At 54.2% G+C, this 18,758-nt stretch overlaps 1 protein-coding gene across 1 annotated transcript in view; it reads left to right on the forward strand.

The window, feature by feature from the left end:
• The window catches only part of LOC133356446 (SRSF protein kinase 2-like), a 45,066-nt gene that overhangs the window by 10,386 nt on the left and 15,922 nt on the right, over window positions 1-18,758 (forward strand). Inside the window, exons 2-4 of the mRNA XM_061573978.1 lie at window positions 11,597-11,721; window positions 12,594-12,702; window positions 16,841-16,928. Of these exons, the coding sequence (XP_061429962.1) occupies window positions 11,597-11,721; window positions 12,594-12,702; window positions 16,841-16,928 (322 nt within the window). The remainder of the gene's footprint in view (window positions 1-11,596; window positions 11,722-12,593; window positions 12,703-16,840; window positions 16,929-18,758) is intronic.

The raw sequence follows: 18,758 nt of genomic DNA on the forward strand, positions 1-18,758 counted from the left end.
CACTCGTGGTGGTGACACTGATACTCGTGGTGGTGACACTCGTGGTAGTGACACCGACACTAGTGGTAGTGACACCGACACTCGTGGTAGTGACACCGACACTCGTGGTGGTGACACTGTCACTCGTGGTGGTGACACTGTCACTCGTGGTGGTGATACTGACACTCGTGGTGGTGACACTGACACTCGTGGTGGTGACACTGACACTCGTGGCGGTGACACTGACACTCGTGGTGGTGACACTGTCACTCGTGGTAGTGACACTGACACTCGTGGTGGTGACACTGACACTCGTGGTGGTGACACTGACACTCGTGGTGGTGACACTGTCACTCGTGGTGGTGACACTGACACTCGTGGTGGTGACACTGTCACTCGTGGTGGTGACACCGTCACTCGTGGTGGTGACACCGTCACTCGTGGTGGTGACACCGTCACTCGTGGTGGTGACACCGACACTCGTGGTGGTGACACTGACACTCGTGGTGGTGACACTTGTGGTAGTGACACTGACACTCGTGGTGGTGACACCGACACTCGTGGTGGTGACACCGATACTCGTGGTGGTGACACTCGTGGTAGTGACACCGACACTAGTGGTAGTGACACCGACACTCGTGGTGGTGACACTGATACTCGTGGTGGTGACACTGACACTCGTGGTGGTGACACTCGTGGTGGTGACACCGACACTCGTGGTGGTGACACTGACACTCGTGGTAGTGACACTCGTGGTAGTGACACCGACACTCGTGGTAGTGACACCGACACTCGTGGTGGTGACACTGATACTCGTGGTGGTGACACTGACACTCGTGGTGGTGACACCGACACTCGTGGTGGTGACACTGACACTCGTGGTGGTGACACTGATACTCGTGGTGGTGACACTGACACTCGTGGTGGTGACACTGACACTCGTGGTGGTGACACTTGTGGTAGTGACACTGACACTCGTGGTGGTGACACCGACACTCGTGGTGGTGACACTGATACTCGTGGTGGTGACACTCGTGGTAGTGACACCGACACTAGTGGTAGTGACACCGACACTCGTGGTAGTGACACCGACACTCGTGGTGGTGACACTGTCACTCGTGGTGGTGACACTGTCACTCGTGGTGGTGATACTGACACTCGTGGTGGTGACACTGACACTCGTGGTGGTGACACTGACACTCGTGGCGGTGACACTGACACTCGTGGTGGTGACACTGTCACTCGTGGTAGTGACACTGACACTCGTGGTGGTGACACTGACACTCGTGGTGGTGACACTGACACTCGTGGTGGTGACACTGACACTCGTGGTGGTGACACTGTCACTCGTGGTGGTGACACCGTCACTCGTGGTGGTGACACCGTCACTCGTGGTGGTGACACCGACACTCGTGGTGGTGACACTGACACTCGTGGTGGTGACACCGTCACTCGTGGTGGTGACACCGACACTCGTGGTGGTGACACTGACACTCGTGGTGGTGACACCAACACTCGTAGTGGTGACACCGATACTCGTGGTGGTGACACTCGTGGTAGTGACACCGACACTAGTGGTAGTGACACCGACACTCGTGGTAGTGACACCGACACTCGTGGTGGTGACACTGATACTCGTGGTGGTGACACTGACACTCGTGGTGGTGACACTCGTGGTGGTGACACCGACACTCGTGGTGGTGACACTGACACTCGTGGTAGTGACACTCGTGGTAGTGACACCGACACTCGTGGTAGTGACACCGACACTCGTGGTGGTGACACTGATACTCGTGGTGGTGACACTGACACTCGTGGTGGTGACACCGACACTCGTGGTGGTGACACTGACACTCGTGGTGGTGACACTGATACTCGTGGTGGTGACACTGACACTCGTGGTGGTGACACTGACACTCGTGGTGGTGACACTCGTGGTAGTGACACTGACACTCGTGGTGGTGACACTGACACTCGTGGTGGTGACACCGACACTCGTGGTGGTGACACCGTCACTCGTGGTGGTGACACCGTCACTCGTGGTGGTGACACCGACACTCGTGGTAGTGACACCGACACTCGTGGTGGTGACACTGACACTCGTGGTGGTGACACCGACACTCGTGGTGGTGACACCGACACTCGTGGTGGTGACACCGTCACTCGTGGTGGTGACACTGATACTCGTGGTGGTGACACCGACACTCGTGGTAGTGACACTGACACTCGTGGTAGTGACACTGACACTCGTGGTAGTGACACTGACACTGGTGGTGGTGACACTGACACTCGTGGTAGTGACACCGACACTCGTGGTGGTGACACTGTCACTCGTGGTGGTGACACTGACACTCGTGGTGGTGACACCGACACTCGTGGTAGTGACACTGACACTCGTGGTAGTGACACTGACACTCGTGGTGGTGACACTGTCACTCGTGGTGGTGACACTGTCACTCGTGGTGGTGACACTGACACTCGTGGTGGTGACACTGACACTCGTGGTGGTGACACTGACACTCGTGGTGGTGACACTGTCACTCGTGGTGGTGACACTGACACTCGTGGTGGTGACACTGTCACTCGTGGTGGTGACACTGACACTCGTGGCGGTGACACTGTCACTCGTGGTGGTGACACTCGTGGCGATGACACTGTCACTCGTGGCGGTGACACTCGTGGCGGTGACACTGTCACTCGTGGCGGTGACACTGTCACTCGTGGCGGTGACACCGTCACTCGTGGCGGTGACACCGTCACTCGTGGCGGTGACACCGTCACTCGTGGCGGTGACACCGTCACTCGTGGCGGTGACACCGTCACTCGTGGCGGTGACACCGTCACTCGTGGCGGTGACACCGTCACTCGTGGCGGTGACACCGTCACTCGTGGCGGTGACACCGTCACTCGTGGCGGTGACACTCGTGGCGGTGACACTGTCACTCGTGGCGGTGACACTGTCACTCGTGGCGGTGACACTGTCACTCGTGGCGGTGACACCGACACTCGTGGTGGTGACACCGTCACTCGTGGCGGTGACACTGTCACTCGTGGCGGTGACACTGTCACTCGTGGTGGTGACACTGTCACTCGTGGCGGTGACACTCGTGGTGGTGACACTGACACTCGTGGCGGTGACACTGACACTCGTGGTGGTGACACTCGTGGTAGTGACACTGTCACTCGTGGTGGTGACACTGTCACTCGTGGCGGTGACACTGTCACTCGTGGTGCTGACACTGTCACTCGTGGCGGTGACACTCGTGGCGGTGACACTGTCACTCGTGGCGGTGACACTGTCACTCGTGGCGGTGATACTGTCACTCGTGGCGGTGACACCGACACTCGTGGTGGTGACACTGTCACTCGTGGCGGTGACACTGTCACTCGTGGCGGTGACACTGTCACTCGTGGCGGTGACACTGTCACTCGTGGCGGTGACACTCGTGGTGGTGACACTGACACTCGTAGCGGTGACACTGTCACTCGTGGCGGTGACACTGTCACTCGTGGTGGTGACACTGACACTCGTGGCGGTGACACTGTCACTCGTGGCGGTGACACTGTCACTCGTGGCGGTGACACACCGGCCCATCAAGAGGAGGCTGCCGCTGTGTCCTCTGGTGGAGGCTGATGAGTCTCAAAGACATTGTCCACATCTCGCGTGATCATGGTCGGAGCATCTTTTGTTCGCGTGTACCGCGCGTGGCTAAGGGGCCGGCCATAAATAACGTCACGCACCTGGGGGGGGGGGGGGTTCAGACATTTGTGACGATGTGTGACGAGGGAGGGGGGGTGTTTGAGAAATGTGACGTCACATCAAAATGCGCAACTTTAAATAAATAGACAACACGTTCTTCTTAATTAAATAGACTTTTCAAACACATTCCTGCGGAGGGAGCTGGTAGGAACGTTGGGTTGCTCGTTCAATGGCCAGGGTCAACGGCGGCGTGGTGTATTCCGCAAATATGCCCGACTGTGAGGGCGGGCACAAGCCGGCGTGAGTAGGTTAAACGTTGAATTTTATAAGTGTGCAGCGGTGTTTATTGAAGGCACGGCAATTACAATTTGTTTTAAACAGTTCGCTTGACAACCTCCCCACACGCATCCCGTCACCCCCCCTGCCCCCGTCTCCCCCCCCTCTCATCTCCCCCTCCTCTCATCTCCCCCCCCCTCTCATCTCCCCCCCCTCTCATCTCCCCCCCCCTCTCATCTCCCCCCTCCTCTCGTCTTCGCGAAATTCCCCACGCGTTTCGGAAATCTTTTATTTAACCACGAGCGGGAGCGTCGTCACCGTGACACACACGCACAATACAGAGACCCCCCGTATAGCCTTGACAGACTGTTGGGGCAAGTGCTGTTGGGGCAACTGCTGTTGGGGCAAGTGCTGGAACGTCGTCACCGTGGCACGCACATACACACAAAGACAAAGATCCCCCCCGTATAGCCTTGACAGACTGTTGGGGCAAGTGCTGTGAGCGAGCAGCACCTGCGGCACACGAGGGAGTGGGTGGCCAGCACCACGCCCGGCCGCCTTTGTCTCCCCCAGTGGCGATGTTTACACACCGCACCAGGTACTCATTTGAGGTTGAGTCGACCTAGGGGAGGCCCGGCACCGGTTCAGATAATCGTCACTGGTGTTGGCCGTGAGCGGGAATCGATCCCGGGTCGCCGGGTTCATAGCGCAGCGTAGCACTAACCACTACACTACCGCTCCCCACACACACACACACCTACACACACCTACACACACTTACGCACGCACACACACGCACACACAACAACCGCCATGCGCCACTAAGTGGCGGTGACGTCAACACGACGCTTGTGCCAGGCTATGTGCACCTTGAGGCCACATGAAGTGTCGAACGCCCGCTGGCAGGAGGTCACGGGGCAGACCCAGCAGGTGCCACGGGTCGACTGACTGAGATGACTGAGATGACTGGCTGATGCACCACCTGTGCCCCCTACTGTGCCAACTTGCTGTGCTTTAGCCACCCGGCGCGCCGCTCGTTGTTGTGAGCGTCGCTCCTCCGCCCTCCGTTGTTGTCGGAGGGCGACTGCCTCCAACTGCCCAGTAGCAGCGTCCTTCACGAGCCTCCTCCACAGAGGCCGATCTTGACACCGATGGTACCAGTCATCGGCAAGTCCACTCAGCTCCACGTCATCCTGTACCACATCACTCCATCTCTTCTCTAGCCAGTGCCACGCCCGTTTAGCCCCCTCGATCCGGCCGAACAAAAGTTTCGGCCTGCGGTAGCTGGTCATGCGGGCTACATGACCCAGCCAACACACGCACATCGCGTGATTGATCATCCAGCGCTCGCTGATTAATTCCGTCACTCACAGGCCGGCCGCTCACCGACTTGTCACCCTCCTGACGCCACTAAGGCGGTCGCTGTTGTGCACCACACTGTGTTCTCCTTGACTCCTCACGCCCACGTCGAGGACTCGGCCTTCTACCAGCCGGGGTAGTCTCATCCACCACCACCACCACCACACTGCAGGTCACAACAACACTCACCCACACACCCACCCACCCACTGACTCACTCCCCCAACAACACAAACATCCACCCACCCACTCATCCACCCACTGACTCCCCCACCCACACACCCACTCACTCACCAACCCACCCACTCACCCACCCACTAAAACTCGCCCAACCATCCACTCACTCACTCACCCACACAACCACTCACCCACTCAACCACACACCCACACACTCACTCACCCACCCACTCACCCACCCATCCACTCACCCACTCATCCACTCACCCAGACACCCACTCACTCACCCACCCACCTACTCACTCACCTACCCACTCATCCACCCACTCACTGACTCACCCACTCACTCACCCATTCATCCACTCACCCACCCACCTATTCACCCACCCACTCACTCACCCACCCACTAACTCACTGACTGATTCAACCACTCATTCATTCACCCACACACTTACTCACTAGACTACATGCCAGGTGGTGATGCCATTACATAAGGTGGCAGTACAGCAAGTGGGTTTGTGAATCCATCTGTGCGGGCCTCTTGAGTGCTGGGTTTTCTACGGGGTTTCTAGTTTGCTCCCACGTGAGGCCAAACTTTCGTTACTAAAGAGACCCATAGACTCACACAGAGACCCATCGACTCACACAGAGACCCATAGACTCACACAGAGACCCATAGACTCACACAGAGACCCATAGACTCACACAGAGACCCATAGACTCACACAGAGACCCATAGACTCACACAGAGACCCATAGACTCACACAGAGACCCATAGACTCACACAGAGACCCATAGACTCACACAGAGAGACCCGTAGACTCACACAGAGACCCGTAGACCCGTGCAGAGACCCATAGACTCACACAGAGAGCCATATACTCACATAGAGACCCATATACTCACACAGAGACCCATAGACTCGCGCAGAGACCCATCGACTCACACAGAGACCCATCGACTCACGCAGAGACCCATAGACCCACACAGAGACCCATAGACTCACACAGTGACCCATAGACTCACACAGAGACCCATAGACTCACACAGAGACCCATAGACTCACACAGAGACCCATAGACTCACACAGAGACCCATAGACTCACACAGAGAGACCCGTAGACTCACACAGAGACCCGTAGACCCGTGCAGAGACCCATAGACTCACACAGAGAGCCATATACTCACGTAGAGACCCATATACTCACACAGAGACCCATAGACTCGCGCAGAGACCCATCGACTCACGCAGAGACCCATCGACTCACGCAGAGACCCATAGACTCACACAGTGACCCATAGACTCACACAGAGACCCATAGACTCACACAGAGACCCATTGACTCACACAGAGACCCATCGACTCACACAGAGACCCATCGACTCACACAGAGACCCATCGACTCACACAGAGACCCATAGACTCACGCAGTGACCCACAGACTCACACAGAGACCCACAGACTCACACAGAGACCCATTGACTCACACAGAGACCCATAGACTCACGCAGAGACCCACAGACTCACACAGAGACCCACAGACTCACACAGAGACCCATTGACTCACACAGAGACCCATCGACTCGCACAGAGACCCATAGACTCACGCAGTGACCCATAGACTCACACAGAGACCCACAGACTCACACAGAGACCCATTGACTCACACAGAGACCCATAGACCCACACAGAGACCCATAGACTCACACAGTGACCCATAGACTCACACAGAGACCCATAGACTCACACAGTGACCCATAGACTCACACAGAGACCCATAGACTCACACGAAGCCAAACTCTCACGAATGGAATTCACGGCCAACCATCTCAACGTGGCAGCACCCTCTTGAGAGCGAGTCTTGAGACTCGGTTAGGATTCTCTGGGGAATTAATGTGCGTTATTGTCAGGTTAACAACAATGGATTCTACATTGTTTGATTAATGGTGGTGGTGGCGATGGTGAAAATGATGTCACGGCTACTGCTGATGATGTTGGTAATCATACTGCTGTTATTTATAATAACGATGGCGATGCTGTTGTTTTGATGTTGATGACAATGCTGCTGCTACTGCTGATGATGATAATGCTGATGACGTTGCTGCTCCTGCTGCTGATACTGATTTTTCTATTAATAGTGATTACTGCTGCCGATGGTCAAGATGCTGATGACGCTGATGATGATGATGCTGTTGTTGATGCTGCTGCTGCTGATATTGCTGCTGATGATGTTGCTGCTGCTGCTGATGATGTTGCTGCTGATACTGCTGCTGTTGCTGCTGATGCCGCAGCTGATGATGCCGCTGATGATGATGTTGATGATGATGATGTTGATGATGCTGCTGCTGATGTTGCTGACGACGATGTTGTACACACTCTTGCGGTGTCTATTTTAGGATTGTATGACAGTAATTACACCCAATGTGGATGTGTGTGTGTGTGCTTGTGTGTGTCTGTGTGTGTCTATATGTGTGTGTGTCTGTGGGGAGCGGTGGTGTAGCGGTTAGCGCGCTGCGCTATGAACCTGGCGACCCGGGTTCGATTCCTGTTCACGGCAAACACCAGTGACGATTATCTGAACCGGTCCCGGGCCTCCCCTAGGTCGACTCAGCCTCAAATGAGTACCTGGTGCGATGTGTAAACATCGCCGCTAGGGAGACAAAGGCGGTCGGGCGTGGTGCTGGCCACCCACCCCTCGTGTGCCGTGCTGGCCTTTATAGGTGCTCGCTAACAGCACTTGCCCCTACAGTCTGTTTAGGCTACACGGGGATCTTTGTCTTTTTGTGTGTCTGTGTGTGTCTGTGTGTCTGTGTGTGTCTGTGTATGTAGTGTGTGTCTGTGTGTGTAGTGTGTGTCTGTGTATGTAGTGTGTGTCTGTGTATGTAGTGTGTGTCTGTGTGTGGTGTGTCTTTGTGTGTCGTTGTGTGTGTGCGTCTGTTTGTGCGTGTCTGTGTGTGCGTGTCTGTGTCTGTCTGTGTGTGTGTAGGTCGACTCAGCCTCAAATGAGTACCTGGTACGGTGTGTAAACATTGCTACTAGGGAGACAAAGGCGGTCGGGCGTGGTGCTGGCCACCCACCCCCTCGTGTGCCGTTCCGGCCTTCAGAGGTGCTCGCTTACAGCACTTGCCCCTACAGTCTGTTAAGGCTACATGGGGGATCTTTGTGTGTCTGTGTGTGTCTGTGTGTCTGTGTGTATGTGTGTGTCTGTGTGTCTGTGTATGTGTCTGTGTGCGTGTTGTGTGTGTTTGTGTGTGTCTGTGCGTGTTGTGTGTGTCTGTGTGCGTGTTGTGTGTGTGTGTCTGTGTTCGTGTCTGTATGTGTGTGTTGTGTGTTTGTGTCCTGGGGGGTGGGTGAGGTGGTGGATGGGGGCGGGGGCGAACCCGAAAGGATGGGAGAGAGAGGCACGTGGGCGGCTGGTTGCCATGGCGACGTGACCTGGCAACCCCCGCGGGGGCGGCGAGTGGGGGGGTATCCGAGGATGCTGTCGTCATGGCGACCGGGTGCCTAGCAACGGTGGGGAGGGACAGGTTGGGGGGGGGGGTCTTCGGTGGTAAGCAATCTCCCTGCGTCTCGTAAACACGTCAATCCACTGCTGGATGAGGCCCTTAAGGGGAGGAGGGGGGGTATTTGACCATACTTCACCACTTGGGTCATTGCGAGTCTTTTTTTCTGTTTCGTCTGCTTCACAAAAACAACCGCCTTTCGCCACTAAGTGGCGGTGACGTCAACACGGCGCTTGTGCCAGGCTATGTGCACCTTGAGGCCACGTGAAGTGTCGAACTCCCGCTGGCAGGAGGTCACGGGGCAGACCCAGCAGGTGCCACGGGTCGACTGACCGAGATGACCGAGATGACTGGCTGATGCACCACCTGTGCCCCCTACTGTACCAACTAGCTGTGCTTTAGCCACCCGGCGCTCCGCTCGTTGTTGTGAGCGTCGCTCCTCCGCCCTCCGTTGTTGTTGGAGGGCGACTGCTTCCAACTGCCCAGTAGCGTCCTTCACGAGCCTCCTCCACTGAGGCCGATCTTGACACAGCTGGTACCAGTCATCAGCAAGTCCACTCAGCTCCACGTCCTCCTGTACCACAGCACTCCATTCTTTCACACACACACATCCACATATATGCGTGAGTGTCTCTCTGAAACGAATATCGTTTGGCAGGTATCTATTTTATCCAGCCGGATGCCTCAGCCGTCCGTCGGCCCGGGGGTTGTGATGATGGCAGTAGCAGCTGCAGCATCAATGTTGTTGTTGTTGTCGTCCAGTTTAACACCGTAGTAGTAGTAGCTGGCCATTGCTATAACGCTGTGGGCTCGCGTGATATTGTTTTATCCGAGACCAAGATACTCTGCAAACCTTTGGGCTACTATCAAAGGTTTGTTCATGAAGCCATCCAGATCTATAAACAGACATAACTTCAGCCGAGAAGATGGATACAAATTCGAACAATCATTGGAAGGATGTTATTAACCAGGTAATACCTTAACTGGTTGTGGTTGTTTCCATCCTACCTGCCGTTTATTAGTACATGTATTTGTATCATCCATATAGAGGTTTGTTGGGTTAGATCGCGTAAATATATAAATGTGTCGATAAACCCGCCACCACCCGACACAGCCCACTAGTGAGGGTTGTCACGTGAACAGAACGTGGCCAATTCCTCACTCGGACAGCACTAACCGGTGTGTTGGAGAGCCAAGCCACAACACTGCCCATAGACTAACACTGCCCATAGACTAACACTGCCCATAGACTAACACTGCCCATAGACTAACACTGCCCATAGACTAACACTGCCCATAGACTAACACTGCCCATAGACTAACACTGCCCATAGACTAACACTGCCCATAGACTAACACTGCCCATAGACTAACACTGCCCATAGACTAACACTGCCCATAGACTAACACTGCCCATAGACTAACACTGCCCATAGACTAACACTGCCCATAGTCTATTCTATTCTTGCGTACGGCAAGATGATCATGAGCTGGATGTCACAGTCTGCTGCTGCTGCTGCTCGCTACGACGAGAGCGAGAGCGTTCGTGTCGCTGTTCCTCCTCCTCCTCCGTTGAAGCAGCGCACACGACCCCAGGGGGCTCACGGTGTGACCGGCATGGCCAGTCGCACGGCTGTGGCTTGTCTCTCATGTGTCTCTGTGAGTCTCTGTGAGTCTCCGTGTCTCTGTGTGTCTCTGTGAGTCTCTGTGCGTCTCTGTGTGTCTCTCATGTGTCTCTGAGTCTCTGTGGGTCTGTGTGTCTCTGTGAGTCTCTGTGTGTCTGTGTATCTCTGTTGCTTCTCTCATGTGTCTCTGTGCGTCTCTGTGTGTCTCTGTGTGTCTCTATGAGTTTCTGTGTGTCTCTGGGTGTTTCTTTGCGTGTCTATGTGTCTCTATGGGTCTGTGTTTATCTACGAGTCTCTGTGTGTCTCTCATGTGTCTCTATGAGTCTGTGTGTGTCTGTGTGCGTCTCTGCGGGTCTCTGTGGATCAGTCTCTATGGGTTTACTATAGGGTCCATGGTGGTGATTACACTGAGCGGCAGAGAGTGGAGCACGAGGGTCAGAGAGCACCCCACAGGGTAGGGACGTCACGTGGGTCAGAGAGCACCCCACAGGGTAGGGACGTCACGTGGGTCTCCGTCCAGCAGTGGATGGACCGCGGTGGTGCCATGCGTATCTCTGTGTGTCTCTATGAGTCTCTGTGTGTCTCTGTGCGTGTCTCTGTGCGTATCTCTGCGTGTCTCTGTGTGTGTCTCTGTGCGTGTCTCTGCATGTGTCTCTGAGTCTCTGTGTGTCTCTGTGCGTGTCTCTATGAGTCTCTCTGTGTCTCTGTGCGTGTCTCTGTGTGTGTCTGTGTGTGTCTCTGTGTGTGTCTCTGTGAGTCTCTGTGTGTCTCTGTGTGTGTCTCTGTGCGTGTCTCTGTGCGTGTCTCTGTGCGTGTCTCTGCGTGTCTCTGTGCGTGTCTCTGTGCGTGTCTCTGTGCGTGTCTCTGTGTGTGTCTCTGCGTGTCTCTATGAGTCTGTGCGTGTCTCTATGCGTGTCTCTCTGAGTATCTGTGTGTCTCTGTGTGTGTCTCTGTGCGTGTCTCTGTGTGTGCACAGGTCAGAGAGCCATGTGGCCTCGCCACCTGTGGGGGGCCCTGACCCCTGTGAGCCGTGCCCGCTGGCTCCCGAGGTCATCTGCTCAGACGAGGAGGATCAGGAGGACCCAGCGGATTACTGCAAGGGTGCGAGCATCATCACCGTCATCAGCAGCAGCATCAGTAGCAGTAGCAGCAGTGGCAGCAGAATCAACATCAGCAGTAGCAGCAGAATCATCAGCAGCATCATTGTCAGCGGCAGCAGCAGAATCATCACCATCAGCAGCAGTAGCAGCAGTAGCAGCAGAATGACCATCAGCAGCAGTAGCAGCAGAATCATCATCATCAGCAGCAGAATCAGCAGCAACAGTAGCAGCAAAATCATCATCAGCAGTAGCAGCAGAATCATAATCATCAGCAGCAGTAGCAACAGAATCATCATCAGCAGCAGTGGCAGCAGAATCATCATCATTAGCAGCAGTAGCAGCAGAATCATCATCAGCAGCAGCAGAATCATCATCAGTAGCAGCAGAATCATCACCAGCAGCAGAATCATCAGCAGCAACAGAATCATCATCATCAGCAGTAGCAGCAGAATCATCACCATCAGCAGCAGTAGCAGCATCGTAAACAGCAGGGACATTAGCAAAAGCAGCAGAAGCTGCATCATCATCAGCAGCAGCAGAATCATCATCAGCAGAATAATCATCAGCAGAATCATCATCACCAGCAGCAGTATCATCATTAGCTGCAGCAGCATCATCAGCAGAATCATCACCACCATTATCATCATTAGCAGCATCAGCGTCATCAGCAGTAGCATCATCATCAGCAGCAACATCAGCAGGAGCATCAGCAGCAGCAGTATCAGCAGCAGCAGCAGTATCATCATCAGCAGCAGCATCATCAACAGGAGCATCGACAGTGTCATTCACTGTGTCTCCCCCCCCCACCCCGCGTGCCCCCCCCCGTACCCCCCCCGTACCCCCCCCGTGCCCCCCCCCCGTGCCCCCCCCCAGGCGGCTACCACCCGGTGTGTGTGGGCGAGGTGTACAGCGAGCGCTACCGCGTGGTGCGCAAGCTGGGCTGGGGACACTTCTCTACCGTGTGGCTCTGCTGGGACCTCGCGTGAGCACTACAACAACAACAACAACCGCCATTCGCCACTAAGTGGCGGTGACGTCACCACGACGCTTGTGCCAGACCATGTGCACCTTGAGGCCACGTGAAGTGTCGAACGCCCGCTGGCAGGAGGTCACGGGGCAGACCCAGCAGGTGCCACGGGTCGACTGACCGAGATGACCGAGATGACTGGCTGATGCACCAACTGTGCCCCCTAATGTGCCAACTTTTGCTGTGCTTTAGTCTCCCGGCGCTCCGCTCGTTGTTGTGAGCGTCGCTCCTGGAGGGCGACTGCCTCCATCTGCCCAGTAGCGTCCTTCACGAGCCTCCTCCACAGAGGCCGATCTTGACACCGCTGGTACCAGTCATCGGCAAGTCCACTCAGCTCCACGTCCTCCTGTACCACATCACTCCATCTCTTCTCTAGCCCGTGCCGCACCTGTTAAGCCCCCTCGATCCAGCCGAACAAAAGCTGTTTAGGCATGCGGTGACTTGGCATGCGGGCTACATGACCCAGCCAACGCAGCCTTGCCTGCCGGAGGTGCTCACCGATGGGACTTTGTCCAGATCTTTCAAGGATTTGTGAGCTCCTCACACAATCCAACCTGGTTAAACCCAGGATGGATCGTAGGCAGGCCAGCCTAAATGTTTCTAACCGGCGAAGATGTTACATTAGGGGGGTCCACGTTTTGCAAGCGTAGAGAAGGGAGGGAATGACTGTCGCCTAGAAGACCTGAAGCTTCGTGCGGAGCGACAGACAAGGTAGCTTCCACACAGCGTTACGCAACCGATGAAAAGATAATGCTGCTCGCATTATAATGCCGCTCGCTGATTCGGAGTGAGACCTCTGATGTTAAACCGGAGCCGGTCATAAACACACTACCCAGATATGGGAAACTCTCCACTCTCTCCACAACTGCCCCATCACCAGATCATCGGCATACATAACATGGTTGAGCAATAGGGAGCCATCCCTTGACCGCACCCGGGTATCGATCAGCCTCTCATTATATCTGTACCAGATGGAAATTCTTCCGGTACAGCTATTGAAGGCCTCACAAACTATGTGGTCAAAATAGATGTTAAATAATGTGGGAGCCAGAGGACATCCCTGTCGCACCCCAAGGTGTACAGCGAATGGCTCCGACTCGCAGTAGTTTTACCTGGGCCCGCTAACCATCATGAAGGTCCTTAATGATCGTGAGCAGAGGGTCAGGGACTCCGAAAGCACGAAGAACAACCCAGAGCCCAGGCCTACTGATGGTATCATAGGCCTTGACCAGGTCTTGTTGGAATCCCTACACCTCTGCTGTAGCAGACGGACAGAAAATATGGCATCCATGCAGGACTGCCCTTTCCTGAAACCACATTGAGGCTCTGCAATCCTCTCCTCAGCGTGCCTAACAATGTGCCAGGAAAGATCCTTGCCAGGACCTTTCCTGGCACATTGAGGAGTGAGATGCCCCTTCCAGTCCTGCGGAACCCGTCCAGTGGTTCAGACTGTTGTTATGATGTCATGTAGGGCAGTCTGTGCACAAACGCCACCCTCCCTCAGCATTTTACTTGGGAGATCATCTCTGCCCGGTGCCTTTTCTGGTCTCAGACTCTGGATCGCCTTCAGTACTTCCCTCAACAGATGGCACCTCAGCCAGCCACTCACAGGGGGTGACTTCCAATATTTGGGGCACCGCAGCCTCCACAGGGTCATCCCCACTTTGTCCCATGATGTTTCCCATGTTGAGGGATTTCCCCTCCCCCAGGACTTCATAGAAATGCTCAGCAAATCTGCAAACCTGTTCCTGGGGATCGGAGATTGGATCGCCGTTTTTTCCCCTGATGATGGTAATAGGTGTGTTGCTGCAGGTTACTTTTTTGATGGAGTTAAAAAAAGATTTGTGATCGCGGGCCACTGAGGCAGACTCCATCTCCACAGCAACCAATGACCACCACCCATCCTTGCAGTGCCTCACGGCTCTCTGAACCTCCGAGCGAAGGCTGCAGTAAGCCTCCTCATTTTCTGACGTGGGATGCTGGAGACGATTAGAGTGGGCCTGTCGCTTTTTCTCAACCATCCTGAACACCTCTGTCAGCCAGGGTCTCTGGGGAGGTCTGGACCGCGTACCCAAAGCAGCCATTGCAGCTGCATGAGTCACAGTCCTAAACCTCGTCCATTTACCCTCAACATCAGGAGGAGTGGGGGACGATGCCAACCCCAGCTGCAAGTGATGATTACAGATGACAAGTCGATGGTCAGAGGGCAGATCAGCTCCACGGTAGGTCCTGGTGTCAAGGACATGGGCCCACATCCGCTGGTCTGTCACTACGTAGTTCAGCAGATGTTCTTGCTTGGACTTGGCATGCATCCATGATGTTGTGTGGATGCACCGATGCCAGAACAGCGTGTTGGTAATTACAAGCCCGTGGGCTGCACAAAAATCTAGCAGCGTCCTACTGTTATTATTGAGCTTATCTGGCCCATGCCTTCCAATCACTGCAGACCAGGTGCCAGCATCATGACCAACTCGGGCATTGAAATCACCCAACAAGATGACTCTATCCCGAGGGGCCACTTTAGCCAGCACCTGTGACAGGAGGTCATAGAAGGTATCTAACTCATCGGCCTTGCCTGCATCCCTCCACGGATGTTCGTCTTCGGTGGGGGCATAAGTAACCACGACCACCGCTCCTCGCCTCTGGTTGATAGGAAGGCGAGCTCAAAGTAGCCTGGGGCTTACAGCTTCCCACACCTCACCGCCACGCTCTCACACCCCTTCATTCTTTTGTTCAGAAGAAGAGCCGCACCCTGATGTTTGGCAGTCTCCTGCCCCGAGTAGAGGACTGTCCACCCCTCATGGTGGCAGGATCCAGAACTGGTCCACCGGACCTCCTGAATGCCACAGAGATCCAGGCGGTACCGGTCCAGCTCCCGACAGAGGAGTGGCAGCCTCTCATCCGCAGTCAGCATTCGAACATTCCACGTGGCCATCCATAGTGGCTTTTTGTTGTTTCTGGAGGAGCCCCAAGGGTAAAGATTCAATCTCTTGGCTCTGCCAGATGGGGTTTGGCCAGGAGATGTCATAGAACACACACACTCTCTCACCCCACTCACCATATACTCACTCACTCACCCAACACTCACTACCCACTGACTCACCATTTTGGTGGTGGTCAGGTTGGTGATGTTGATGGTCATGATGGTCATGATGGTGATGATGTTGGTGATAGTGATGATGTTGATGTTGTTGATGTTGTTGATGTTAATGATGATGGTGATGTTGATGGTGTTGATGGTGTTGATGTTGATGATGTTGATGATGTTGGTGATGTTGTTGATGGTGGTGATGTTGATGGTGGTGATGTTGATGGTGGTGATGATGTTGGTGATGTTGATGATGAGCAGGGCGAGTGAGATTGTGGTGATGTTGATGGTGTTGGTGATGTTGATGGTGGTGATGATGTTGATGGTGGTGATGATGTTGATGTTGGTGACGTTGAGCAGGGCGTGTGAGATGGTGGTGATGTTGATGTTGGTGATGTTGATGCTGATGATGTTGATGTTGGTGTTGATGTTGGTGACGTTGAGCAGGGCGAGTGAGATGGTGGTGATGTTGATGGTGGTGATGTTGATGATGTTGATGGTGGTGATGATGTTGATGTTGGTGACGTTGAGCAGGGCGAGTGAGATGTTTATGTTGTTGATGACGTTGAGCAGGGCGAGTGAGATGGTGTTGATGGTGGTGATGTTGATGTTGGTGATGTTGAGCAGGGCGAGTGAGATGGTGTTGATGTTGATGTTGTTGATGTTGGTGACATTGTACAGGGCGAGTGAGATGGTGGTGATGTTGATGTTGGTGATGTTGATGGTGGTGATGTTGATGTTGTTGATGTTGAGCAGGGCGCGTGAGATGGTGGGGATGTTGGTGATGATGATGGTGTTGAGCAGAGCGAGTGAGATGGTGGTGATGTTGTTGATGTTGGTGATGTTGAGCAGGGCGAGTGAGATCGTGGTGATGTTGTTGATGTTGATGGCGTTGAGCAGGGCGAGTGAGATGGTGGTGATGTTGATGTTGTTGTTGATGTTGAGCAGGGCGAGTGAGATGGTGGTGATGTTGGTGATGTTGTTGATGTTGTTGATGTTGAGCAGGGCGAGTGAGATGGTGGCCATGAAGGTTGTGAAGAGCGCCCAGCACTACACGGAGACAGCGCTTGATGAGATCCGCCTCCTGCGCTGTGTGAGCAGAACTCACCACTCACCACTCACTCACTCACCACTCACTCACTCGCCACTCACTCACTCACCACTCACTCACCACTCACTCACTCACTCACCACTCACTCACTACTCACTCACCACCCTCACTCACTACCTCACTCACCACTCACTCACTACCTCACTCACCACTCACTCACCACTCACTACCTCACTCACTACCTCACTCACCACTCACTCACCACTCACTACCTCACTACCTCACTCACCACTCACTCACCACTCACTCAACACTCACTCACTCACCACTCACTCAACACTCACTCACTCACCACTCGCTCACCACTCACCACTCACTCACCACTCACTCACTCACTCACTACCTCACTCACTCACTCACCACTCACTCACCACTCACTCACTCACTCACCACTCACTCACCACTCACTCACTATCTCACCGACTCACCACTCACCACTTACTCACCACTCGCTCACCACTCGCTCACCACTCACTCACCCACTCACCACTCACTCACTCACCACTCACTCACTCACTACCTCACTCACCACTCAATCACTCACCACTCACTCACTCACTCACCACTCACTCACCACTCACTCACCACTCACTTACTATCTCACTGACTCACCACTCATCACTCACTCACCACTCACTCACCACTCACTCACCCACTCACCACTCACTCACTCACCACTCACTGATTTGATTGGCTGTCTGGGTGGTAGTGCTGTGATTGGTTGTCTGGGTGGTAGTGAAGTGATTGGCTGTCTGGGTGGTAGTGATGTGATTGGTTGTCTGGGTGGTAGTGATGTGATTGGTTGTGTGGGTGGTAGTGATGTGATTGGTTGTGTGGGTGGTAGTGAAGTGATTGGTTGTCTGGGTGGTAGTGAAGTGATTGGTTGTGTGAGTGGTAGTGACGTGATTGGTTGTCTGGGTGGTAGTGATGTGATTGGTTGTGTGGGTGGTAGTGATGTGATTGGTTGTCTGGGTGGTAGTGAAGTGATTGGTTGTGTGAGTGGTAGTGACGTGATTGGTTGTCTGGGTGGTAGTGATGTGATTGGTTGTCTGGGTGGTAGTGATGTGATTGGTTGTCTGGGTGGTAGTGAAGTGATTGGTTGTGTGAGTGGTAGTGACGTAATTGGTTGTCTGGGTGGTAGTGATGTGATTGGTTGTGTGGGTGGTAGTGAAGTGATTGGTTGTCTAGGTGGTAGTGATGTGATTGGTTGTCTGGGTGGTAGTGATGTGATTGGTTGTGTGGGTGGTAGTGAAGTGATTGGTTGTCTGGGTGGTAGTGAAGTGATTGGTTGTGTGAGTGGTAGTGACGTGATTGGTTGTCTGGGTGGTAGTGATGTGATTGGTTGTGTGGGTGGTAGTGATGTGATTGGTTGTCTGGGTGGTAGTGAAGTGATTGGTTGTGTGAGTGGTAGTGACGTGATTGGTTGTCTGGGTGGTAGTGATGTGATTGGTTGTCTGGGTGGTAGTGATGTGATTGGTTGTCTGGGTGGTAGTGAAGTGATTGGTTGTGTGAGTGGTAGTGACGTGATTGGTTGTCTGGGTGGTAGTGATGTGATTGGTTGTGTGGGTGGTAGTGAAGTGATTGGTTGTGTGAGTGGTAGTGACGTGATTGGTTGTCTGGGTGGTAGTGATGTGATTGGTTGTGTGGGTGGTAGTGAAGTGATTGGTTGTCTGGGTGGTAGTGATGTGATTGGTTGTCTGGGTGGTAGTGATGTGATTGGTTGTCTGGGTGGTAGTGAAGTGATTGGCTGTGTGGGTGGTAGTGATGTGATTGGTTGTCTGGGTGGTAGTGATGTGATTGGTTGTCTGGGTG

This window comes from Lethenteron reissneri, chromosome 54, assembly GCF_015708825.2.
Source record: "Lethenteron reissneri isolate LAM-NWPU_2019-01 chromosome 54, ASM1570882v1, whole genome shotgun sequence".
Classification (NCBI taxonomy): Eukaryota; Metazoa; Chordata; class Hyperoartia; order Petromyzontiformes; family Petromyzontidae; genus Lethenteron; species Lethenteron reissneri.